The following is a 27,764-nucleotide window of genomic DNA, read 5'->3' as shown; positions in this document are numbered from 1 at the left end:
AAATTCTCTGTGAGCTTATATGATCTTTGAAAGCTCAGTCTAGCAAGATAATTTATTCAGTTGATCATGATTTTTTTAGTAGACAACAAAATCAAATGAACACACTTTGGCATTTATAATACAGTATCGTGAAAGCAAACTATTTTGTATTTTCACAGCATGCTTAAACAGCTGAGTATAGTTTTAGAAAAGAAAATCCTGAATAAATTGCAGACATGAATAATACATCAAATATGAATATCTTATGTATCAAAAATACATGTGATTTCATATGGTGTGACATTTGTAAGGATTCCCAAGTATAGTGGAATAGATCATATAGAAGCAGAGGCCAATTTTGTGGGAATGAAAACTTGTAAATATGGTTTGTGTATGCCAGAGTTTGTTACCAGAGTTTGTTACTAAAGATAAAGTGGTTTCCACACAAAAAGAAATCCTACAAATTGTTTAACAATCTAAAAGTGAAGGCAAATATAGGTCAGATACTTTGGGAGATAACCAGCTTTAACCTGGTTGGCAATCTACTCCAGAGTTTTCCCCCCATTTAAGACTTTTGGCATATGCCATTATAGTACACTATTGACCCTTGAACAACTCTGGGGTTAGGGAAATAGACCCTCTGCTTAGTGGCAAATCCATACATTAGTTACAATCGCCCCTCCATATCCCCAGTTTCATATCCTCCAATTCCACTAACCAATGGATGATGATTGTTTAGTACTGTAGTGTTTATTATTATTATTTGTTGTTGTTTGTAGTGTTTATTATTTAAAAAAAAAAAAACCGTAAAAATGGACTTGTTTAAACTTGTGTTGATTAAGGGTCAAATGAATGTATCAGGGACTGGGGATGGGAGCCAGTAGAAGGCTTTTGCCAAATAACACAATGTATGATGATGTGGCCAATGGTTTCACCACCAATATCTCTCACAGAATTTCCCCAGTCAATAAAGTTTTGTGGACGATGTATCCTCAGCAGACAAACATCACTCACAAACTTATAGTACGATTTGGTTGGCAGGAAGGGGAGAACCCACCTAAGATCGCTTCTCTTCAGATTTTCAAAGGTAAGAGTACTCATTTAGTCATCCTCAGAGTTCTGCAAGTAAGGAAAGAGCAGCCCCGAAGGCATGCTCAAAAGCAGTGTGGTCTACAAAACAGAAACAGACTCCCAGAGATAGTAAACAATCTTATGGTTACCAGAGGGGAAAGGGAGTGGGGAAGGATAAATTTGAGAGTTTGAGATTTGCAAATGTTAACTACTATATATAAATAGATAAAAAAACAAATTTCTTCTGTATAGCACAGGGAACTATATTCAGTATCTTGTAATAACCTTTAATGAAAAAGAATATGAAAACGAATGTGTGTACGCATGGCTGGGACATTGCGCTGTACAACAGAGATTGACACATTATAACTGACTATATACTTCAATTAAAAAGTAATAAAGCAATGTGGGAAGCCAAGAATCACAGAGAAGCCTGTATTCTATCTTTAGAGTCTTCTAAGAGCCAAAGCTTTGCCTGGACACCCGCCATGACTAAATCTACACCTTCTTGTGGACGCCTGTGCTCTGACGCCCAGGGAGGAAAGTGTGCAAGGAGAAGCCGAAGCCCTACATTTCGGAGAGGCGCTGGAGTGTAGGGTCGGGTCAGGAGAGAGAAGGGTCGACTGCCTCGCCTTTTCTTTACACTGCCACATGTCGAAGATTAGGGGTATGTGAATTAGAAGTCGCAGACGGCAGTATCTGCAACCAACACATGAACCGGTGGCGACGCAGCTTCACCACAAACCACCACCGCCGAGGGCGCGGGTGGCTTTTTTCCAAGACACTACCGGGTGAAAGCCGGCTGCCGCCACTTCCGGGCGAGGCGCCCACCCGCGGTGCGCGCACGCGCGGCCTCCCACTGCGCCTGCGCTGCGGTCGGACGCCGGTTCGCCTTTCCCCGATGCCGGGCGGTCCGGCCCGCGTGAAAAACTGCGTGACACGCAGCGAGCGTGGCGGCCATCTTCTTCTTCGGGGCACGTCAGTTCGGGCTGAAGAGGAACGTTGCGCAGGCGCGCCCAAGACGGTCCCAGGTGACTCCCATCTGACGGGCGAGGCTTCGCCGGCGTCGCCGGAAGTTTGGTGTTTCTGCGCCGCGGGAGAGGAGGCGGTGGCGGCAGAAGCAGCTGAGTACCTCCTGATACCCGGATGTGAGACGTTTTGCTGGGTCGCGTCGGACCCTCTGCCAGGAGTGAGGAAGGTACGTTAGCGTCCCCACCTTCCCCGCCGCCGGCTCCTCCTTCCGTGTTGCCGGCCCCGCCGGAGAGCCGGACGCTTCTCCCCCTTCCTGTCCCACCCTCTGTGTCGTGTTGCCTCGCACGCCTCTTCCTCCCCGGGTCCCGGCTCCCGGCTCCCGGCGCTCCTGGGAGGGATTGGGCGTCTCAGAGACGCGGTCCCCTGAGGTAGGCAACCAGCCTGCGCGACTTGGCTGCCCAGTCCCCGCATCACCTGCGGGCGGCCCGCTAGGCAGTCAGAGGTAATAGGGGGCCGTGGCCGAGAACGGGTCAGGCCCGGGCTCCCTAGGCGGCCGCGCGGGCTTCCAGACCCCCAAGGTGGCGTGCAGCCATTGCGACGGCCGGGGCGGTGTCGGCCCTGGCCCTCAGGTAGTCCCGGGCCTTGTCCGCGTCCCCGGCGTCTTTCCCCTCCGGCGTCCCCGCGAAGCAGCCCCTCCGGCCCTCTCGGAGCTGCGGTTCTGCGGCTCGCTCCCTAGCCCCGCCGCCACCCGCTGACCCGGCGTGAACCCTGAGGCCTCTGCAGTCTGCGGGGCGGGATGCGGGGATCCTGGTTTCACAGTCCTTAGCATGGGAGGGGAGCCGTGGCTCGGCTCCAAGGTCATAGAGTAATTCTGGTCGGACAAGAGGTTCTGGGCACAGGTAGGGCTGCTCTGGAGTATGGGTGCATTGACGGCCATGGTGAAGTTTGTAAAGAGAGATGGGAGCAAAAGGGAATTGAGTCCTCGGTTTTTACCACTGTTCATAAGATTGTTTTACAACGAAGGTTTGTTTTACTCAGGCAGAACGGGATAGATAATCATGTCCAAAAATTGGGGGACACTCTCAACCTACCCCTCCCCCAGCCCCAAATGTTGAGTTCTGAAAACCCTGCACGCACTGTATTTTCCGGGAGAAGGGGCGGGGGAGGAGGAAGGAGTTAAATCGCTGAGGTTTGAGAAGTACTGTGAACCTTGTTTTCTGTAGCCTTTGGATAGCTGAAAAGGGATTCTTTCAGCAGGAAGTAATTGTAGGTCATGATAAATAATGTTAGCAAATGATATGTCAATAAGTAGCCTTTTCAGAAATCAATAAAAGAGTGCTACTTAGTAGAACAGTAGAATGTGGGTGTGTTTTGTTTTTTCCCCACCTAAATATTTTCTTAAAAGCTGGATAAAACACTGATTTCAGTTTAAGACATTTTGGATGCCCTGAACTCTGCTATATTCAGCCTCTTTTGATTAGTTTACACAGGGTACCAACACTAGTGCAACATTTTTTAATTTGTAAAACTGAAAAATTCTCACCATGAAATTAGAAGAGTAGGACGAAAAGTGCTTGAAAAGTGCTTAATTTGGAAGGTGCAAATTTAAGCCTAAAGCATGTGAGGAAATGAGAAAACTGTAACAGAGACACTTCTCTCTTTTAGGCCGAATGTAGTATATGCTCTTTAGGTCAGATGTGTGACTTTTGGAAGTACCCTTCTCAGAACAAAACGCCCTGCATTATGAGCTTCTGCCCACCTTACAAATTCCTGGGTGAGGAAAATACGCTGTCATTTTTCATTGATTAGTATTATAATTATGTAGTGAAAAAGTAATTTTTTTTAAAACATCCACCCCGAAAAGATTTTGTGCTAGGAATTTAAATCTATGAATGATGCTTGCAGAAGAACTGAAAAGGGACCCTAATTAATGAATGCTATTAACTAACCCTTTTGTTGGATGGCCCTTTTAAGTTTAGTAATTCATTACAGCACAGAGCTGACTATTTATTCTAATAATGGAGACTAGCATTCTACAATGTATTTTTTAATAGTTAAATATTTTTTCATGAGTTTTGTTAGCAGCTTTATGTTGCACGTAGAATTCTTTGAATAACCTCTACTGAAGGTGATTAGAAGTTTAGATGGTAGTTAGAAGTCAACTCCAGTAAAATTGTTACCATACATAATTTACTTAAGGACTCTGTTAACCCTTCTGAAGCCTAGACTTTAATGTTTTTCTGTGCATCCTTGTTTTGGGGCACAAAATTCTTTGGCTCTATTTCTGCACAAGTTTTGTGTTACAGATACCGTGGTTACTTTTAACAAACACATCATTCTGTTTACCTGGCCTTCCTGTCTTCTTTTTTGAGGGAGCTACATTTTATGCTTAATTGCGTTATAGAACACCTGGAGAAAGATATATTTATGTCATCTATTCTCTTCAGCTTTCTTTAAACATTTATGGCTGCATATGTGAAGAGTCACAGGATAAAAACTCAGAATATAAATAAAAATGGGGTATTAAGTATTTTATTTATTTTATTGAAGGATAGTCGATTTACAATGTTGTGTTAATTTCTGGTGTACAGCATAGTGATTCAGTTTAAGTATTACTTTAATATAGTGGTCTCACAGTTTTTGATCAGGATCCCTTTACATTCTCAGAATTATGTAGGACTCTAAATGGCTTTTGTTTATATGGCTTATATCTATTGATAGTTATTGTCTATGAAATTAACTTAAATATATTTATTAATTCATTGAAAAAATAACTAATAAGATAATTACAGGTTAATATAAATAACTTTTTAAAATGAAAAACAACTATTTTCCAAAACAAACATTTAGTGAAAGAATGGCAGCTGTTTCACATTTTTGTAAATCCCTTTAATGCTTGGTCTAATAGAAGACAGCTGGATTCTCTATCAGCTTCTGTATTCAATCTTTATATGTTGTTCTGGTTGAAGTATATGAAGAAAATCCAGCTTCACAGATGTATTGGGAGGAGTACTTTAATAACATTTTCAGATAGTTGTGATACTCTTTGATTCTGCAACAAAACTCAACAAATAGTAATTTCTTAAAGGTTGGTTGCAGTGTGGAATCTGAAACCATACCTGTGTACTTTCCATACAATGTTGCATTAAAATTTATTGGTCTGGGGTTTGGGGAGGAGGGTATAGCTCAAGCGGTAGAGCACATGCTTAGCATACACAAGGTCCTGGGTTCAGTCCCCAGTACCTCCTCTAAAAAATAAATAAGTAACCTAAGTACCTCCCCTTCATCCCCTGCAAAAAAATAAATAAAATTCATTGCTTTGTTTGCATTTTGAATTGATCTTTACCCATGTATGATTTTGATCTCATGAACCCCCTTAAGGGGTCTGTGGAATCCCCACAATCCCTGAACCACACTTTGAGAACTACTGTTTTAATGTAAATAATTTAATAGTTTAGGATTAATGTAATTATTGAAGCTGAAAGGGATAATGGTAATAAGGAAATAGAGTTGACAAGTAGTTAAGTGAAACCAGGAGTAACTAAGATAAATATTTTCTTTTTTATGCTTTCTTTTTTTTATTTTATCAGTAACATTAATTATCATAGCTAATTACTGCTAGAGCTAATACTTAATAAGTGCTTAAGATGTGCCAGGAACTGTTCTAAGGGCTTTATATTAGGAAATGTTTCTATTGTATCATCTTTAGTGATGATTAAGAGAAAGGAAAATATTTTTTTTTTTAAGTAGACGTTCATTTAGAGAGATACACATTCCATAGACAGAATGTGGGCCGTCTCAGAAGGCAAGAGAGGTGGCCAAGGCAAATATAATTTAATTTTTTTTCCCTACAGATAGTACAGTTTTTCTTACATGTTATCCTTTATAATGCAGATATAGCTGTAAGGTATTTGGGATAGGGAATATGCCAGTCCCCAGCATCTATTAGTGCTTACATTTAAGGATATGTACTTTTAGGCTATTTTAACCCATCAGAAAACTGAATTTTTAAATAAAACAAATACTAGTATCTTTTAAGTTTATCCTGTTAACATGGAAATTTGTTTTATTAAATCATTTCAGCTAGTATTTGAAACTTTTTTGTGACCATGGTCACTAAATGAAATTTTTCTTCAAAAACAAAAACAGAAAATGATTTTCCTAAGGCAAATTTAGACTTATTTTAAAAATCTGATATATATTAAAATTAGATCATTTCAGATTCACTTTTTTGGTAATAGCTTTATGGAGATATAATCTACCTTTAAAGAATACAACTCAGTGGTTTTTTAGTATATTCAGAGTTGTGAATTATAATTTTAGCATATTTTCATCACTCCATAAAGAAGCCCTGTACCTATATTAATATTATTCCTCATTTCCTTTCTTCTCTAGTCGCTTACTACCACCAATTTACTTTTTGTTTTTACAGCTTTGTTTGTTCTGGACATTTCGTATAAATGGAATCATACAACATGTGGTATTGTGTGACTGGCTTTTTTTCCATAGCATAATGTTTTTAAGGTTCATCCATGTTGTAGCGTGTATCAGTACTTCATTCCTATTTATGGCTAAATATAATATTCCAATATATGGATATACCACATTTTATCCATTCTTCAGTTCACAGACAGTTTTGTCTACTTTTTGCTCTTAAGAACAATGCTGCTATGAACATTTGTGAACAGGTTATTGTGTAAACATACCCAGATTCATTTTTGAGCTTTGCCAATATGTTTTACATAGATTACATAGTTATTTATTTCACAAGTGATAAGTACATTCTTTTTTGATGTGAAAGATTCAAACATGCGTAAATATATAAATAAAATGGGGAGGTATTTTTTTCATTCTTTGTGTATCCTTTCATCTCTCTTTTTTACCACCCTGCAGGTAACCACTATTGATGTTTTAATGTTCTTCAATATGTTTCTGTGTGTTTAGTATATTTATATATATGACACATTAATTTATCTCTTTCTTACAAAATTACTTTGTGCAGTTTACATACCTCTTATTTCCAGTGACTATCAAAATTCTACCTTGGCATTTTGTTTTATTCTCTTTCGGGCATTTGGGCTGTTTTGGATACATTTGCTAATATAAATGTGGCTATTGTGATCATTGCTTCATATAAATTGTCTCTCTCTTTTTTTAAAAATTTCTTGATGTGGATGGATGCTAGTGTAATAAATTGTGGAGAATGGATGTAATGGAATGAGTTGACTCTTTGACAATTGAATTTAAAGTGCCTTTAAGACAACAGGATGATGTCCAGTATGTTGTTAGATATCCGAGTAGCACTAGGGATGGACATCTATGTTGGGGATACTCATTTGTGTGTTAACAGTTTACAGGTAGTAGTTGAAAGTATGAGTATAGGTGAAATTATCTAATACGTGTCTTTTGTGGTAAAAGGATAAATCTTGGGGAAATGCTAATTTGTTAGAGGCTGGTTGAGGAAGAGAATTTAAAAGATGAAATTGTCCATGTCTGTCTTTTTTAGTGTTTAACTAATGTTGAGAATACTCAGTTTTACTGAATACCTATTATAAATCTAGTGTAAGACAGAGATTTAGTCTTTGAATGTTTGGAAAAATTTATTAGGGGCAATACTTTGTGTTATTGTGTGTGTTTCTATCGCATTCTCTAATAAATTAATGATTTATTGTTGCTTCAGTTGGGACATTTTATGTTTTTGGTTAGTAGTAATTAGTTTATGTTGCTTAAAATGTTTTTTAATCTCTTAAGTATTTATTGGACATTTTAGAAATTTTTAGACCCAATTTTCAATTAAAGCTAGGAAGTAGAATTTGCATTATGTGAAGAGATTGAAAGTAGAAAACTTATTTCACTGGGGAAGGGTTCATGTGGGTTCCCAAAGGGAAAGGGTTAAGAAAAGGGGAGATCAACGGTGAAAGGAGAGTTAGGAGGAAGATAATAAAGGAAAAGATAACCAATATGAGGACCTTGCATTTGGTTGGTGGGTGTGTATGGCTTCTAGGGCCTTAGACTTGGTCTTTGCAAGTTGAATGTCTTCACTGTGAGAAGTCTGATGCTGTAGACCTTACAGTCTTTACTTTGTGCCAGGTTCAAACTGATTATTGCTGAGAAGTTATCCTGCGATCTCAGAAGCAAGATCTTTCCCAGCTGGTTGGATAGCTTTCTGAATTTGCGTCAGTATGTTATGGAACTGAAGAGTCTTTTGTAGTAGTTGGGGAAGTAGTTCTTTAGTAAATTATTTTGAAATTGAGAGGTGTGCTGAGCTAGATTCTGCAGTAAATCTTTTGACAGAATTACTATACCTTGAGATGGCTTAAAGTTTCCAATGGTGTTTGAAATACAGAGCAGGTTGGGCAAAATAGTCTTAGGGTTGTATAGAAAAGACTGTTTAATTTACTTTTTTTATTGAAGTGTAGTTGATTTACAATGTTAGTTTCAGGTGTACAGCAAAGTGATTCAGTTATGCATTATACTAGAAATGAACAAAATTCTAAGTTGAAAGTGCCCAGATGTTTGGAAATTTTAGTTTATATCATAAGAAATCATACTTAAGAAAAGTATAAGCTTAGTATTTTAATGACTAAAATTTGAGTATATTTTATTATGAAGTACTGTTGGGAAATTGGATGTACTGTTAAATTTTTAGGTACTTTCTAACTTGTATCTTGTAAATTATCTTTCTAAATAAATGATATTATGGGTTTTCCGAAGTGGTCATTTTATGTAAAGTTTGATTATTGTTTTTGGGGCCCAATATTGATTTCATTAGAATTATGTTAATAAACTAGCTCTGGGTTGTGGAGGGATCTTGTCAATTTGTTAACAGGTTAGAGAGTGCATTTCGGTCCTTGACTGCAAGATTTTATTTAATAGAGGTGTTATTAAGTTGTATAATGCTAGGTTAATGATGATTTAATATGTAGGGCAAACTAAAGTGAAATAATCCTTAGCATACCTGCCCAGGTGAGTGACAACTACTGTAGATTTGTGTATCACTTTACCTCTTTTCTGTGGTAGATCCCAGTTGACAAATGTTAAAATATTTAGAAATTGGGAGGAAAAGAAGTAAAGTAAGGTAATTTATCACTTTTAAAATTAGAATTCTTGACACTAAAGTCACAAGGAAGTTAAATAAGCTTTCTTTTTTTTTTTCCCCCAAGTTATTGTACCTCTGAGATTTAATCTTGGGTAAATTTGAGGCTTCCTAGAAAATTTAACTGCAGTGTGTATTATTGTTGTGTGAGAAACTGCCCTACAACTCAGTGGCTTAAATTATTTTTTGTTTGCAATTAATTATTTTTGTTTATACATCTGCAGAGCTGCTGTGGATTAGGTGACTTAGATTTAGCTGTGAGTATGAGTGAGCTTTACTTCTCACTGTGTATGGGGCTTGGCACCTCATTTGGGGTTTGGCTTGGTTCTACTGTTTGTGTTTATTTGGGGGCCTAGGCTGAAGGTATAGCATCTACCTGCTGAAACTCTTCTCATGGTGATGGCAGAGGTAACAAGGGCAAGATCAGCTGCACAAAGACATTTCAGACCTCTGATTGTATCATTTCTGCTAACATCTCATTGGCCAAATCATCAGATGGCCAATGCTCTTGGGGGCAGGAAGCATGCTGTGTCCAGCATGAAGGCAAAGCAAGACATGTGGTCCAGCTCAGCATCTGTTGGGAAGGAAAATATACTCCTTCTATGGAAGTGTAGTTTGGGTAGAAGGTGGTGGTTATTTTTGAAGAAAAACCAAATCTGTTGTATATAGTTTAAAAAATGAAGTGACTATTTTGCACCTCATAATTTTTTAATGTATTAGTAGTGAAAAATCCTCACTAGGCCATTGTTTATTTTGTCTAGCTTAATCCAAGTTGTTTTAATAGTTAATAGGCAGTTAATGGACAATACTGTTTTTGTATTCTCATGCTTTTTAGTAGATTGTTTTACTTTAGCTATAGAATTCTTTTTTTTTTTTTAAGATTAATAACCAAACACCCAGGAAGTTATTAAAAGCATCATCCATCAGCTTGAAGAAAAAAGTTACACGTGATTTTTATTTCAGTAAGGTAAGTGGCTTATACTATTGCAATTTAGTGCCTGTGAAGATTATTAGTCAGTGTGCTTAATATAAATATGCTTAATATTTTCAGAGAAATTAACTATTTTTAGTTTTGGGGGGGCAGATTAGGTTTATTTATTTATTACTGTTTAATTTTTATTTAACGGATGTACTGGGGATCGAACCCATGACCTTGTGTGTGCTTGGTGTGCGCTCTACCACTGAGCTATACCCACCACCCTGTAATTTTTTTTTTGACAAGGTTATATTTTATGTAATAAAACAGGGTATATAGTGAAAAGTTTTTTTCCACACTTCTGGCACTTGGTCCCATAGTTCTCTTTCTCAGAAGTCTTCACTATTACTGGTTTCTTGTGTATCCTTCCTTAACTGTTGTGTGCATAAACATGTTTCTGCACCTTTCCATTTTCCCACTGTCTCCCTTTTCTGCTTTTACACTAAGGGAAATACACCCTGTTCTGCACCTTGCTTTATTTGGTTTTAACACTGTTTCTCTGTTGTAGGTCCATATCAGTTACTTATAGTTCTATATTTGGACAGATTTATTATGGTTTATGTGTAATAAACCACACCCTTTTAAAATATACAGTTTGGTGGATTTTGACAGATTTACACACTTGGAATTACAATCAAGATACAGATCATTTCCATTACCTCTAAAAGTCTATCTCTCCCTCCACTCCTGACCCTAGGCAATGACTCATCTGTTTTCAGTTACTGTAGATAAGTTAGCCTTTTCTAAAATTTCTTAAAAAGTGGAATCATTCATTATGTACTCTTTGGGTCTAGCTTTTTTCACTCAGCCCCATGATTGTAAAGTTCATCCATGTGGTTCCAGTAGTTTGTTCCTTTTGATTGCTGAGTAGTTACGTATTATATTGATACACCGTATTTTTGTTTATCCATTCACCTGACTTATGGGTTGTTTTCAGATTTCAGTTATTGTACATAAAGCTGCTTTGAAGACTTTTGGACAAGTTTTTATGTGGAATGAGTAGAATTCCCTCCTTAAAAAAAAAACAAACTATGTCTACTCAGTCTCCAAGATTTTTGCCTTTTTTTTCTTCTAGAATGTTACAGTTTTACATTTATGTCTGTGATCAGTCTCAGATTATTTTTGTGTGTTGTGTGAGGTAAGCGTTGATAGTGTGGTTCCCTGTCCTCGCACCGCCGCGACATTGTATATCCAGTAGTTCCAACACTTTTTTTTCAGACTCTTCTTTTCCCCGTGGACATGCCTTGGAACTTTGGGCGAAAATCACTTGGGTCTGTTTATGGATTCTCTTCCATTGATCTCTGTGTCCCTTTGTCTTGATTACTGTACCTTTATAGTAAGTTGTGAAATTGGATAGTATCAGTATTTCAAAAAAAATTTTTTTTAATGGCTTTGACTACTGTACATGGTTTTTGCTTTTACACATAAATTTTAAAGTCAGGTTGTCAATTACAGTATAAAAAGCCTTTGGGAATTTTGCCTGAATCTCATCTCTGCTTTGACATGATTGTATGATACTCAGTTGCATGAATGTATCATTAATTACAAAGCAGTTTATAGTGATGGCTGTTTGTATCAATAGACTGACTATCCCCAACAGTGTTGCAGTGTTTATTTACTTATGTCTTTGTGCTCTTGTGCAAGTTTATCTGTAACATAAAGTCTTAGAAATGAAATTGTTTGAAATTTAGCAATTATAGTGTTGATACTGACAAATTGTCCTGATAGACATTGAATCATCTTCAATAGACAGAGTAACAATGTCACAGACTTTTAAGACTGTTAAACTTAATCTTTTGCCAGTCTGATAGGTGAAAAATGGTATTTTGATTTAGTTCTAATTTATATTATTCTGATATTATCACACCAGCCATCTGTGGTTTATTTCTGGTGAATATATTATGATGGTAAGCTTATGCTATTCCTTGCCAGTATTTTTTCTTCCAGTTTTTCCCCCAAACTTGACTTCTGAGTTTTCACACAAGGCTTGAAAGCTTTTCCCATTTTGAAAACAGTAAAATTCTCCCACATTTTAATCTGTTTTTATGTTTTAATTCTTTAAAAAAAATTTTTATAGACATATAATCAGTTTACATTGTGTTGGTTTCTGGTGTACAGCACAATGCTTCAGTCATATAGAAATATACATATATTCATTTCATATTCTTTTTCACCATAAGGTGCTACAAAATACTGGATATAATTCCCTGTGCTATACAGTATAAACTTGTCATTTATTGGATTTTGTGAGAATCCTGTATTTATATCAAAGCAAGAGACACTGGCAGAGTTCTGTAGGTGTTCTGTGTGATTCAGTGGGTTTGTAGATGTAATTCTTGGTGTATTTGTGGGAGAGGGTGATCTGTGAGTCTCTCTACTCCGCCATCTTGGCTCAACTCCTTGTTTTAATTCTTAATGACTAATTTGTCCTGGATATTACCTTATTCTTAAACCATAATTATTCAGAGGGTTACCCAGTTGTCCTAACACCAACTGTTGAATAATCTTTTTTCATTAAATTGAAATTAGTGAAATTAATACCATCTTTTCATGCACTGAATTCCCTTATGCATTTAGACATATTTTTGGAGTCTCTGTTCTGTTCTATTAATCTCTTGTCTGTTGATGTATTAGGACTAATTTTCTTTGTTACAGCTAACTATTTTAGTATCAGGAAGGATGAATCTACACCCTATTACTTTTTCTGATTTTTAAAAAATTGAAATACAGTTGATGTAAAATTTTATGTAAGTTACAGGTGTATATACCACATAACTTTTTACGTTGATTTGTATGTGTGTTATTGTAACTAGTATCTGGTATTTTCTTTTATATATTTCATATGATTGTTGTTTATTTAAAGCTTTTGAATTTTTAAGGTTTTTTTTTTTAACCTATTTACCTTACTAAATTCACATACCAATAATTTTTCTGTTGATTATCTTGGATTTTTTTTTTTTGCAAATAAGTTTTCAAATTTTTCATCTTTCTCTTTAATCATGTCACCTATGCAACACTTTAAAAAAAATACTTGCTGAATTTAATGGGAGACTTTTTGTGTCACTGCATATAGGTTGATACTTGTGTTTTTGGTTTGTACACTCCAGAAGTGTTTGATATTGAGAAGATATATTTGAAAATATTCTCAGTTCTTCAACTGCCAGCTTGTTTCTTTTATTGTCATGAGTAGAGAATCAGGAGTGGCTATATAAATGTATCTGTATTATGAATAGTGATTATTTTAAAAAATTCTTATAACTTATTTATATAAACTTCAGTAAAGGCACACAGGTTATCTTTTCTTGTTTTCCTTTTTCTTTTTCTTCTGAACTCCCTTGTTTGTTCTTTTCCTCTGAATAATTTTAACCTATTCATTTTGTGGTACACTTTCTCTAATAGCCCTTAGATGTGTGGGAGATAAAGTTTTTGAAGCCCTATAGGTCTGAAAATATCCTATTTTGGGGGCATTGAATTCTACATTAGACATAATTTTCTTTTAGCACTTTGAAGGATTTTCCCATTATCTCTCTTCTGCTCTTGCTGTTGAGACATCTGATGTAATTTTGATTTTTTATCTTCTTTATGTGGTCAAGGTTTTTTCCCCTCTAGAAGCTTGAAGGTCATCTTTTTGTCCTCATGATAAACTTTCTAAAATCTTTCTTTCATCCATTGTGCTTTTGGCCCTTTTAATCTGGAAATTCATGTCTTTCAATTCTAGGAAACTTTCTTGAGTTCTTGATTTTTTTCAGTACTTTTCCTGTTTTCTAAAACCCTAATTACTGGACAATATGTGGATGGTCCTTTTTCTTTTTTGTCTATTTATCATCTTGCTGTTTTTGTTTTACTTTATAGGAGATATTCTTACCTTTGTCTTCTAATGCTTCTGTTGACTTTTAAATTTATATTTTTAATTTTCAAGAATTCCATTTTATACTATGAATTTTTGTTGTATATTTGTTTCATGGGTAAATTAGCTTATTTTTAGTTTTTGTGCATTGTTTGTGTCTCCCAAGCTACTTATTTCCTTTTTTCATTTTAAGGTTTTCCTCATGTATGTAGTGATTCTTATTTATCTGCTCATGGTAACAAGTGAGACACTAAAAAGTAAAACTGTGTGTTTGAATCGTGGTTGGTTTGGTAGTCTGCCTGTAGAGAAGGGAGGGAGAGTGTGGGTGTGTGTGGGTGTGTGCTTAATGACTGTGGGCTCTATCAGCATTTTTTAGGTCTTTTCTCTAGGTTTGTCAAATTTATTAGAAAATGATCTTTTAGTTTCCTTCCTACAGTGCATAGGCTTGGCTGCTGTCCTCTGGGAGACTCTTGAGTAGGCAGAGGCCTTTGGGTGGAAGGAGTGGGCTTCAGTAATCAGTATGTGTACTTACTCTCTCTGTTGTCAGTATGATACTTCTTCCCTCAGCTGTGACTGTTGAGCCCCAAGACCAAAGACCTTCCCCCCAGCAACTTTCCAAAAATGTATACTAGTCTTTAGGGAGTGCTGCAGGGGTAGTCTTCTGGGTGGTATTAATTGGAATGGCAGTCTGGGAGTCTTTCTCCTTTTTTGAGTCTCATTTTCCTCCCCATCTCTGGAACCTGGTACTGCCAATTTCTGCTTCCTGAGAGATTCTGTGGTAGAGCTGCTTCTCGTTTGGTTTTACTCATTTCTAGTTTAGGATCAGATTTTCTTGCATCTGGAGGTTAATTATTTGTCCTTTGTCCTTTGTAGCTTCTGTGCTTTTTATTTTTATCACCTATACTTTTGTTCTTTTATCCTTTGGGTTTATGGTTTTGTTTTGATCTATTGCTTTTTTTCAGTAGGTATTAATGAGAGGTAAATATGTGTTTAAATTTGCCTTTTTAACTGTGTGTCACCCTTTTTCTATGTATATGGTTATTCGTGCACTGTTTTTCCTCAGTGCACAAATAGAATTTTACTTTATGTCTGTATTATTAACTGTTTTTTGTATTTTAAAACTTTTTTCTACCACATAAAGTGGATTTCTTCAATGAAATAGAAAAATTTATTTCCTTGGATGTATGTACCATAGTTTACTTCATGTTAGAAATACTAAAATTACGTACCATGTGTAAATTGAGCTCTGAAGACTAATGGTAGGACTGTAAAATTATGACATATTGATCAATAGATTTGATGAGAGGTAAATGAATAGTTACATCTTTCCTTTGTACCTTTTAAACGTTTTAAATACTTTTTCTTTTAGGTGCTGTGTAATGTGTTAAAAGGAAATTATAAGGAATGATTTTGTCAAAGTTTCATGAGTTATGGTGGCTAAAAGGTCAATTCTGTCTTGTGGGAAAGGAACTGTAAGTAACCTCAAAAAAAAAAAGTAGACTGATTTTCAACTATTCTTTGTTTATATAAGACAAGTTATCAATTATTTATAAGGATGTACTTGGGATACTTTTGTCTGTTAGTCTTAAATTCAGAAAGAGAAGTTAGGTTTTATGTAAATCATAGTTATTTCTGTATAGTGTTAGCATTGCTATATTTCTTGGATTGTACAAAATTTGATTTTAATTTTTTTTAATTTTTCAGAAATGGCAGCACAAAAGGATATCTATATTAATAGAGTATTTTATTAAACAGAAGAGGTTAGATAAGAACTTTAAACCAACAGACTCAGCAAACAAGGAAAGAAACGTGTTAGCTGTAAGACATGTTTCCAGAGACTCAAAGGCCAGTAACTGTAGACTTCAGAAGAAAAAAGTTTTCAAAAACTTTGTCAAAACAGACAGATCAGTGATAAATAACTCCTCCAGTAATAGGGCTAGGCTTGAAAACTAATATTAATTGAAAAGTTAATAAATCAAACTTGAATTAAATTTTTTAATAAAAAGTTCTAAAAATATCAGATTAGATTTAAATGTTCCTCAAATTTCTATTACCTTGTCTAAAGTAAAGCAAGTATCTTTCAGCCTTCATGCCAGCTTTTTTGATGTCACAGGGATGACAGAAGTCTTAGCAAGCTAGTATTTTTGTTGAAAATGTATATCAGTATCAGTTGAAGTTGGTTTTTAAGACTTGCTCCTCAGTAATAATACTAGACATTCAGCATTTACACCTGTCAGGACACCAAAACTACTCAGAAAAGGAGGACCTTACTCAGGAATGATGTCCATTCAGGAGAAATCAAAAGAAAATTCCTCCAGTGTTATTAAAAAGAGCGAAGATAAGAATCTAGAATCACAAATTCAAGGTTCTCAAAAGAGTCTAGCAAAAAAATCAGGTCCAAAGGAAGCTATAAAATCACTAGTTAAATCTTCCAATGAAAATAAAATAAATCAACCTGAATTAGGAACATGTATGAGTACAAGGTCAGCAACCAGTGGTAAAAAAGCTAGTAAATCCATTAATAAAAATATGGTGACTGTAAAGGGACATTCACAACAAGAATCTATAAAAAAGAAGAAATTATCTCAGAAAAAATCAATGCACGAAACCCCTAAATCAAATGAACAGCTTAACCGGAGATCACAAAGACTACAACAGTTAACAGAGGTTTCAACAAGGTCTCTGCGTAGCAGAGAAATTCAAGGTCAAGTTCAAATAGTTAAACAGAGTTTGCCATCAACACGGAAAGATCACTGTAGCAATACTCAAAGTAAATCTAATAAAGTTAAAACAAATCAGAAACATGTGAAAAGAAAAGTATTGGAAATAAAGTCTGATTCTAAAGAGGATGAAAATTCAGTAATTAATGAAGTAATAAATTCCCCAAAAGGAAAAAAACGCAAAGTAGAGCATCAGACAGCTTATCCTTGTAGTTCTCAGTGTATAAAAGGATCTGAAAAGTGTCTTCAGAAGAATACTAGAAAAGAGGAAACAAAACCTGTGCCTGTAACAACTTCTGAGATAAAAAGGTCAAAAGTGGCTACTTCAGTGGTCTCTAAAAAGAATGAGATGAAAAAGTCAGTTCACACACAAGTGAATACTAGTGCAAAATCCCAAAAAAGTTCACAGCCATCAGTGCCTGAACAAAGTGTAGATAAACAGCTGGAACAAGCAGGAAAGAGCAAACGAGGGAGCATTCTCCAGCTCTGTGAAGAAATTGCTGGTGAAATTGAGTCAGATACTGTAGAGGTAAAAAAGGAATCTTCACAAATGGAAAATATAAAGGAGGAGAAGCCTACAGAAATAAAATTGGAAGAGACTGATACTGAAAGACAAATACTTCATCAGAAGGAAATAAATCAGGATGTTCAATGTAATCGTTTCTTCCCCAGTAGAAAAACAAAGCCCGTGAAATGTATACTAAATGGAATTAACAGCTCAACTAAAAAGAACTCCAACTGGACTAAAATTAAACTCTCAAAATTTAATTCTGTGCAACAAAATAAATTAGACTCTCAAATTGCCCCTAAATTGGGCTTATTACAAACCAGCTTTTCACTACCAGCATTAGAAATGCATCATCCAGTGACTCATGGTACATTTTTAGGGTCAGAACCACATGATGACAAAAATAAAGCTTGCCAGCGGGAAGAAATGAAAGAAATTAATTCTGAAGAAGTTAAAATTAATGATACTACAGTTGAAATTAATAGCGCCACAAAAAGGCCTCCTGAAAATTGTCATTTGGATAATCAAATAAAACCACCTCCAGACCCACCGTTGGATAACCAGATGAAAGATTCTTTTCAATCAACACCAGATAAGGTAATCTATTTTCATACATGCATAGAGGTGTCTGAGTACTTTCTGATAAGAAGTAAGTGTTTACAACATATTTTAGCTTGAGAATTAAGTCATAAAAGACTGAAGAGTTGTTTGTTAAGGAATCCTGTTCAGTCATTAGCAGGAGTTTTATTAACCCAGTCTTGTGGTGAGTGATAGAACTTCCTGACTCCTTTAGATCTCTCACATATACATGAATGCTTGTCATTGTTTCCTCATTATCACACTTCATTTTTGTTTTATGTGAAGCCAAACAAATTCTAGCTTATGTGAAGCTGTTGAATTCTAGCTTTTCTTTTTCCTTTAACATATGAATTTTGTTTCCTTTTTCTATTGATTGTAACCACAGATGCTATGTTTCATAGTGACTACAGTGTAGAACTTAAAGTTGAGCCTGATTCTGACCAAGTTGTTAAAATTAATTTCAGCTGGCACAAATCAACTTTTCCCACTTGATAAAATTTAAAAATTAAACACTTCTAGTAGTAGAGATGCCTTTTTATTTGACTTGTGTGGCCATTTTGAACAGTTGGCAAATAAAATGTCTGAAAGATGTGAATAATTCAGTCCTCAAGCTAAGAACAAAATTGTAGTGGCTGAGAATTTTTTAAATGGAAAAGTAAGTTGAAAAACTGAATCTAAATATCTGAAAGAAACTAAGGATTATCGGAGGAAGTAGTTTTGAAATTTTGTAAGAGCAGCTTGAGCCCATTTCTTTCCAAACTAAATTATAGGTAAAATATCAGTATATAAAACCAATGAGCAGAAAGTTTATATGCATGGAATTTTAGAGCTCTATAATACAGGTTTTTAAAAACTCCACCAGTTTGTTTCAGTTATTTAATTTTATAATGAGAACTGAGATCAATAAAGGAATGTGGGTTAGGTCACCTGTTTGATAGCGCAAATAGATTAGAATCCAGGTGTTCTAATTCTCAGCCCGTCATTCTTTCTACGGTGACATTCTCTGAGAAATCATGAGTAGAGAAAAAAGTTAGGTCACTATAAAGTTGTAGGAGTGCTTTAAAGTTCTCTTTAGGGGCATTTGGGTCTAGGAGCAAATTTAAGTAAACGAGGAGTCAGGGCTTTATGTCAGAAGCCTGACAAATAGATCATTGTCTATTCTCATCTTCTGAAATTCAGCGTGAACGTAAAGGGGACAGATACCAAATGTTACTCTTAGATTTTATTTTCTGTACAAATGGGAATGAATGCATCAGTTAGAAGGCAGTTATTCACATAGTGTTAGTAATTAATGTAAATACCAATATTATACTTGTGTCTACAACCTGTATTTGACAAAAATTAACATTTTATTGTATTCAGATCTTTTAAAATAAAAGTACATTACACATATAAAGACCATACTTCCCTCTACTTTCCGTTCACCTCTCTTGCCAGAGTTAAACATGCTCCTAAAGTTGATATGGATCTTTTCTGTTTTTATTTTTATGATTTCACTGTGTCTATGTGTGTTTGTATATATATATAAAAAAAGAATACTTAGCACTTTGTATTTTAAATGTTCACATAAATGCTAACATTGTGTATTTTTATATATGTGTATATATTTATATAGCAACTTGACTGTACAATCAACATATTTGGTATTTAGTGATACGTGGATAGTTTAATAACTGGAAAGGAATATAGTAGTTTATGTTTTCCTCTGTTAAAGCACTTTTAGGTTGTTTCCAACTTTCACTGATGTCAACAATGTGATTACTATCACAGAGTGATCAGGAAATAAGGTAGTGACCATAGCAGTTCAAGACATATTTGAGTGCCTGCTGTGTCCAAGACACTGTGTTAATAAAGCTACAGAAGATGATCTGTTTCCTGCCTGTAAGGAGTTCACATTGTGGTTGTCACCTAGAGATTTCTCTTCTTTCCAAAAACACTAAGAAGTGAGATAGCTTAGTTCAACCATTGTAATAACTTTTGTTTGATGAACACTGCCTCTTAGGCAAAGGAGAGCTTCATATAATTGTCTCCACAGCTACACTGTGGAGTTCTATTATCCACATATTAAAGGTGAGAACAGTGAGGTAATTTAGTTGAGTAACATTTAAGTAACTTACATGAATAACACTTTTAAGTGATGGAGTCAGGATTTAAACTGAGATTGGCCAGATTTCAGAGTCTAGCTGGATTTATACTTGGAGAGGTAGAAGAGTATAAAAACCAACCTTACATCATTTGAAAACATTTTCTGTGGCTACCTGTAATTTTGCTTTTTTAATTATATATGTGAGTCTCAGCAGTACTGAATAATGATGATGGTTGTTAAAACTAAGTATCTGTTAGGCCTTCTATGAATTCTTTGGGCTGAATTTAAGTTACTTGGATTTTATGAATTTTAAAGCTCAATTACTTCATGATTTTTTTAAACTAGTAATTTACTAACTTCCTAATGGAGATTAATAAGTAATACGTCACTGTTATTGTTTTTAATTTTCTGCTTTTTAATGACAGAAGAGTTCATTTTTTCAAAAATGTAATGTTTAAAAATGTTACATGTTCTTTGTAACACTCACAATACAGATACACACAGAAAGTTAATTGTTTACTTCCTCATTTCCATTTCCCTGAGATAGCTAATGCTGATAGAATTTGTAGTATTTTCTTTTGATAGTTACTGAGTGTTTGATTTGACAGGGTTCTGATTTAGGGGCACTTGGGAATACAAAAATAAATACAGTAATGGCCTTTCCTCTTAAGAGTTATGAGAGATGAGTTTAAAACAATTCAAAAACTAATTAAGTTCAGAAACTAATTCAAAATAGGAAGTGATAAGGGCATAAAAGATGTAGAGATGAAGTAGATGGACGATTACTCCAAATTTGGGGGAAGGGAATGGGAAAACTTGGAGGAGGCTTCATGGAAGGGGTTAATATTTAAGTAGTGACTTGAGTTTATATATGGGGTAAGGTGTTCTAAACAGCACTATCCAGTAGAAGTATAATGTGAGCCACATAAGTTGTTTAGAAATCTTTAGTAGTCACATTAAAAAAGAAAAAAATGGTAAAATTAATATATTTTATTTAACTTATGATATAAAATACTGTTATTCAGCATGCTGTGAATTTTAATAATGAGATTTTTCACTTTTTTTTTGGTACTAGTACCTTAAAATCTGGTGATTTACATTTACAATAAATCTCAAATCAGTTGTACTAACCACATTTTAAGTGCTCTGTAATGAGATGTTGTAGTGGCTATTACATGGGATAGTGCAGGTTTAGGTAGGTGAAACTCAGAAAAGTATAGAGCCATGCAAATATAGAATATACCCAGGGGAGAGGTGAACTTTTCAGTCTGTCACTAAGGGGAGTAATAGGAGTTGATGCTGAGGCCGTAGTCTGTGGGGAGATCATGAAGAGAGTTCTAAAGCGTATTTATGTGAATTACTCCATATATAAAGTGTTCTCTTAAATTTTCTTAGTATATTGCTAAAATTCACTGAAAGTGTATTGGGATAAGATCCAAAGTTGATACAAAAAGCAAGTATTAACATTTTGAATTATATGTGCTTAGGATTGCAGCCTGTGTTTGGAATCTAAGCTTGAAAACAATCCATTGGAAAATACCACTACTGTTTCAACTCTGCTTAATCAAGCAAAAGTTGATACAGGGGAGAGTAAATTTCCAGGTAATACTTTGAAAATATTATTTGGATTTCACAGTGGTCAAAGATAATTTTTGTCAGTATGTAAGGAGACTATTCCACTACAGAATAAGCTTGTTAAATCCTTCTTTTAACCATTGCTTATGTTTTTCCAATGTGTGATTATCACCATTCTTTGGGGGAGAAAATTGCTTCTTTTGATTGGCTTTAAAGTACTTAAGCATGATTCTTTTACTCCCTACCAAAAGTTGTTTTTTTAAAATCGTTTGTTTGTTGGGCTTAACTTTCTGGAGAACTGTTACTTAATAAATTGCTTGAATTAGTGGTAGCAGTTTATTTCTCAGGTATAAATGGCTGTGCTTTACTACTTCAGATTCTTGTCTTTAACTCTTAGTTACTCAATTTGCCATCTTACTTATTCTGTGTTGACTGAAGGATTTAATCATGTGCTGTAATTTGTCTGCTTGTATCATAAAAAAAACTTTATTTTTGTAACCTTATGAAAAATTTTGGACAGTATATCATTTGAACTGTTGGATGGGGATTTGTTCACCTATATCAGATGAAACACTAGGAGATAAAGAAAAGAAATTCCTAATTCCTATTGTTTCTGTCTGCTAAAGGAAAGATATACTTGGAGCAAAATACTGAGTTCAGATAATTGCTTCCATTGCATATCATTTAACCTTTTCTCTTAGTGGGGGAAGGTAAGTATAATATGAATATGAGACATACATTTATTTGTTAGAAAATAAATTGATAATTGCATTATTTGATTATTAATGTGATTAAAATTCCAGACTTTGGTTTTTTTTAAACAAGCATTTTCTGTTAGATCTGTTTGTGGCTCTGTGGAGCCTTTTTTTTTTTTTTTTTTTTTTGCCTCTGAAGAGTAATTTCTAGGAAAGGGGCTCTAATTTTATCAAATGGTGTTTATTAAAAATAAAGTGTTTAGTGTATTGAGTTTCTTTCTTTAAGGTAATCTTGGACCATTAGATGGAGAACTAGCGCAAAGCTGAGTACATAAACCATCTTTTGATTAAATTACAGGTTCAGCTCCCAAACAGCACAGTATAATCAATAATCAAACATCTAAGATCAGTGATAACAGGTAAGGTATTAGTTTAATATAAGTGCAAATATGAGAACTTAAGGTTTTTATACCTGTAAGTTTTGAGTTTGGGGGATTTTTACCTGAAAGGTTGTGCTAGTAACCGTCACTTTTTCATGTGGTACTCACATGAAAAGACAGTGGTACTCACAAATTCTCTTTTCATTATCCTTTTTTCTGTGCCTATACATACTGTTTGGTAGTTTTTATTTTTCTTACCTAATGTGTTATGGGCATCTTTTCTACCTTCGTTCCTCATTCTTTTGAAGTCTGCATTAGATTTCATTGTGTGAGTATTCCATTGTTTATATTACAGTTCTCTACTTCATAGACACTTTGGTTGTTTCTGGTTTGTTTCTATCAAAAAAAAAAATCCTGAAATAAACACATACATCTTTGTCCACTTATGTGACTATATATAGGATAAATTCATAACTCTAGGGCTTAACCTACTTAGCCAAATTTCTCTCCAAAGGGTTTGTGTCTTTATATTCTCTACAACAGTGTTTGAGAATGCCACTTTTCCCAAAACCCTCATGATATGAATATTAGCAACATGTAAAAGTGTTTTCAGTAGATTAAAACCGTTTTTCTTTCTTTTATTTCAGAATTAAATAAAATATGACTTGTTTGGCTTTACTGATTACTGAAAACAGTATTTAGGACAAACTGTAGTGACTCAAATTGCTAGAACTATAAAATGTAAAATTTACTCGTACTATAGTAGGTGCTTCTCTTTTTTTTTTTGGTACGGGAGGGAGGTAATTAGGTTTATTTATTTGTTTTTAGTGGAGGTTCTGGGGATTGAATCCAGGACCTCATGCATGCTAAGCATGCACTCTACCACTTGAGCTATACCCTTCCACCTCAATTTTTAATTTGTTGAAAATTAGTAATTTCTTTGGGTTTCCCCCTTCTGGTTTTAAAAGGTTATTTTTCCCCTCCTTGGAGTTGAAATTTGTCAGTGTTGTATAGAAAATAAGTTATTTTTTTTCCTACCAGTGATTTGAAGTGATGTGGAACTGTAACATTCAATAGCTACTTTTGTTGTTGTTTGTTTTTTAAGGGCGACACCACCAAATCATTCTTGGCCTAAGTGTGATTCGCATTTGGAGATAACAATTCCAAAAGACTTGAAACTAAAAGAGTCAGAGAAAGCTGATGAAAAACAGTTGATCATAGTAAGTATACAACATGACCTTTTTAGTGGAATGCTATTGTAAGCATCTTATTTATGCATGTTGTCAAAGAATAAATTCACTTTTTTTTCCAAAGAGCTTTTGTTACCATAAGTCTTCACTATGGAAATACTCCTGGTATCATTACAGCCACCGTCCCCCCTAGTGATTCCATCCTTGTAGCAAATAATAAAAATTCAAATCTCCATACTTGTAGTTTTACTTACAACAGAATGATACTTCATTTCATATTTGTTACTTTCTTAAATGTGTCATTTGATCACTACCTTCTATTAGTAGTTGATTTAAATATTAAAATAACATGGAGCTTAATAAATTAGATGATTTAAAATATCTGTATTTTAATGTACATTTTAATTTTAAAGTACATTTTACAGGAAGATATGCCAGTAGAAATAGAACGTAAGTACTCTGCAATTTGTTGGCAAGGTGGAAAAGAGAGGGAGATACTGTGACTGATTAAAAATCTAATTTGAATGACTGAGCACAATATAAAAAAATGATGGGACCCAAAATAATAGGAACATTTAATGTAGGTCTAGCCCACATAATCAGATTTTTTGGGATTGGATAATTGATTCTAACTTTAGGGGAGAATACCTTTGTAAGAATTGTCTAGAAATTTTTGAGATAGATTATAGTGAGGGAAAAAGTTGTTTAATCAAACCTAATGTTTCTGTTGTCACATCAGTATGATAGTGAATCAGGATGATAGTGAATCAGGATGAGACAAGTAGAGGCTGGTGCTGCATTGTCCAATATGGTAGCCACACATGACTGTTGAGCACTTGGAATGTGGCTCATCAGAGTTGAGCTATGCTCTAAGTGTAAACATACATACTGCATTTCAAAGACTAGTACAAAAAAGCATGTAAAGTATCTCACTATTTAAAAAAAATACTTAATACATGTTGAAATTATAATATTGAGATATTTTCTTAAATAAAATATATTATTAAAATTAATTTTACCTGTTTGCATTCTTTTTTTTTTTTTAAAGTGGAGGTACTGAGGATTGAACCCAGGACCTCATGCATGCTAAGCATGTGATCTACCACTGAGCTATACCCATCGCCCTGCTTTGCCATCTTTAACGTAGCTACTAGAAAACTTAAAATTACCTTTATGCATCACATTTCTCGTAGTAGTGCTGGTCGGGAGTTGATGATGATGATGATATTAATGATCATGAAAGCAGTAATACTTTTGAAAGCATTGTTTCATTTGCTCCACTCATATTACCTGAATTAAGCCTCATAAAAGAGTATGAGATAGGCACTACCATTTACCAGTGAGGAAATTTGAGGTAGATACTCATTACTATAAAAACTGCCTTCTTGAAGAGATATTTGTATACCTATGTTCGTTACTCACAATAACCAATAGGTGGAAGCAACTAAAGTGTCCATCGGTGGATGAATGGCTAAACAAAATGTGTATGTATACCATGGAATATTATTCAGCCTTAAAAAGCATGCCATAATGTGGTTGAACCTTGAGGACATTGTGCTAGGTGAAATAAGTCAGACACAAAAAGAGAAGTACTGTATGATTCTACTTATGTAAGTTACCTAGAGTAGTCACATTCATAGAATTAGAAAGAATGGTGGTTTCCAGGAACTGAGGAAGAAAATGGATTGGGGAGCTATTGTTTAATGGGTATAGAGATTCAGTTTTGCAAAATAAAAATAATTCTGGAGATTGGTTGCACAAGTGCGAGTGTACTTAGTACTACTGAACTGTACTCTTAAAAATGGTTAAGATGGTAAATATTATATGTTTTAACCACAATTTAAAACACTTTTTTAAAAGTCCCTGAAATTTTAGGTAACATTTTGTCAATAGTTTGAATTCTTCAGAATGAACTTCCTGTTGGTTTTTTATACAGTCCTTTATTTACCATTTGATTTCTCTTTACTTTTTGACCCTAGCTCTAATACACTAGAGCTATCTAGTTATTATCTAGATCCATTTGTTTTCAGTAATTAGTTGAAATTGCACAGTTTTAGAGCATAAAGAATAAAGGGATTATCCTTTTTAGTTAATGTATTAAAGTTAGATCACATTGCTGTGATTTTTCTTTTTAAGGACAAGAGTAGAAAACATTTTGTAAACAATTACTGTTCTACAGCATAAGTTTGAATTACTGAAATATAGATGATTATAGTCAGTCTTTCATACTTATTTGATACGAAGAAAGTAGAAAATATTTAATTTTACCTTTTCTCAAAAGTTCCTTGTAACTTCAGAATAATCTTTTAATATATCTAGAGCAAAAGAAGAGAAAAGACTTAAGACGTTAAACAAAAGAAGTCTATGAAACATTTCTTCTGAACTTTAGCAGGATAATTATTGCAGATAGAAAATACATCCTAGTTCTCATTTATGGAGTATTTGCTATTTGGGGCTTTAGAACTAAGGTTGTAGTGTTAAAAGTATTTCTCAGTTCCTTTCAACTGTGGAGTGCATGATTACTAAAATGGAAAACAGTTCTTGATAACATTACACACAGATTTCAAAGATAAAAATCTTAGTTTTTGTAATCAACATTGAATGTTATTTTAAACACTTTGCACTTTGTGTTCACATTATAGCTTTAGAGGCTTATGTCCTGGAATTATTCTTCTGAGAGGAAAAAAACTTTTTGTTTTTTATAAATAGGATGCAGGACAAAAAAGATTTGGAGCAGTTTCCTGTAATGTTTGTGGCATGCTTTACACAGCTTCAAATCCAGAAGATGAAACACAGCATCTGCTCTTCCACAACCAGTTTATAAGTGCTGTAAAATATGTGGTAAGTGGAATTCATGACTTCTAAAATGGCAGAATCAGATAATCAGAGATGAATTGCCAAATTTAAGTCATTGAAAAATTTTTGTCTTTAGGAATTGGTAATATATACAAAGCCCTTGTAGTATATATACTGGCTTATTTTAAGACGAGCCAAACATAAAAACCAGCAAATCTGTTCTAGCTGGTGTATGTTGTGGGATTTTTAATTTGCTGTATTTTTAAAGAATCATTATATCTCTTTTAATAAGTAATGCTATTCAACTTAAGTATTTTTAAATTTTTATTTGATTTTAATAATAACTGTTGATCAGCCTGTTTAATATTCAGTATAGGTTGGCACAACTTTTTATTTGGGAATTGATAGTGAGATATATATACACACACACACACACACACACACACACATATATATATAATCTATATATATATAAAATACCAAATAGATGGTTTTAGAGTTTCTTTTACCTTTTTGCTAACATGAGAGTTTTTCTTAATAAAATTAAGAGAAAAATTCTTGAAGGTTAAAACCTCAGAATTTGTAGTACACTAAAAGAAAAAAAAATCCCACAAAGTAAATATGTTTTAGTGTATGTTTTTTAATGTATGTGCATTTGAGGCATAGTGGGTATTATTTAATACTTGTTTTTGGAAATAGCAAAGTTTTAAATAGTTTTGAACCATTTCAGAGATCTTGTGAAAATAGTAATTTAATTGAATTGCTGTTTACCCATATCTGAAATGGAATTTATTTTTATTTTACACATGTTACCTTCAGTACTGTACACTCACATTAATAAGACCTCCAGGATAGCTGAACTGAGATCACCAATTCATTTCATATAGACACAGATGTTGAATTATTTAAAGATCTTTATTGGCTTTAGTTAAATTTGTATCCTTACTTTTGGTTGAAGGGTTCATAGTCACTGTTTTGTTTATCCAGTTACTTCTTCCCAAGATAGGTGGGGTTTTCTTTTTTTGGTTCCCTTCTGTGGTGATTCTTTCTATTCCTTTTTTCATCTGCTTTTTCACACACACACACACACACAGCCTCCTACCACTTAACAAAGTGGAATATAAGGTGTGTAGACTTAGAGTATCTGTAGTTAGATATTGATTTGCTATTTGAAATTTGTACTTTCCCAATTTGACTGGATTAATATCCTTACAACTAGAAAAGAAAAATAGTTCTATCAGGTAGCTAAATTGCAGAATATTTCTGGGGAAAAAATATTTCAGTTTATTTTATT

General features: G+C 34.5%; 2 protein-coding genes across 5 annotated transcripts in view; both read left to right on the top strand.

The window, feature by feature from the left end:
• Positions 1–1,356: 1,356 nt before the first annotated feature.
• On the top strand, positions 1,357–15,678 carry LOC141574951 (uncharacterized). 2 transcript variants are annotated; one of them, XR_012502106.1, is made up of 4 exons: positions 1,358–2,248; positions 9,999–10,085; positions 15,311–15,413; positions 15,646–15,678. XR_012502106.1 is itself a non-coding variant. In XM_074352563.1 (3 exons), the coding sequence occupies exons 1-3, from the start codon at positions 1,763–1,765 to the stop codon at positions 15,347–15,349; spliced, it is 612 nt and encodes a 203-aa protein (XP_074208664.1). In that variant the 5' UTR covers positions 1,357–1,762; the 3' UTR covers positions 15,350–15,413. The 2 variants fall into 2 exon arrangements, 1 of the variants encoding a protein (XP_074208664.1); XM_074352563.1 differs by lacking the exon at positions 15,646–15,678 and having other exon boundaries at positions 1,357–2,248.
• ESCO1 (establishment of sister chromatid cohesion N-acetyltransferase 1) overlaps positions 10,095–27,764 on the top strand; it is a 46,553-nt gene continuing 28,883 nt past the window's right edge. For 2 of the 3 annotated variants that reach the window (XM_074352559.1, XM_074352558.1), the window contains exons 1-5: positions 15,373–17,766; positions 21,322–21,436; positions 22,463–22,523; positions 23,590–23,704; positions 26,384–26,515. In XM_074352559.1, coding sequence (XP_074208660.1) covers positions 16,219–17,766; positions 21,322–21,436; positions 22,463–22,523; positions 23,590–23,704; positions 26,384–26,515 — 1,971 coding nt within the window. In that variant the 5' untranslated portion in view covers positions 15,373–16,218. Of the gene's footprint in view, positions 17,767–21,321; positions 21,437–22,462; positions 22,524–23,589; positions 23,705–26,383; positions 26,516–27,764 lie in introns of all 3 variants that reach the window. The other variant, XM_074352560.1, reaches the window with a different exon arrangement.

This window comes from Camelus bactrianus, chromosome 24, assembly GCF_048773025.1.
Source record: "Camelus bactrianus isolate YW-2024 breed Bactrian camel chromosome 24, ASM4877302v1, whole genome shotgun sequence".
In the NCBI taxonomy this organism is placed as follows: domain Eukaryota; kingdom Metazoa; phylum Chordata; class Mammalia; order Artiodactyla; family Camelidae; genus Camelus; species Camelus bactrianus.
The sequence above is the reverse complement of the archived record's forward strand: the minus strand, read 5'-3'. Positions and strand labels throughout refer to the sequence as shown.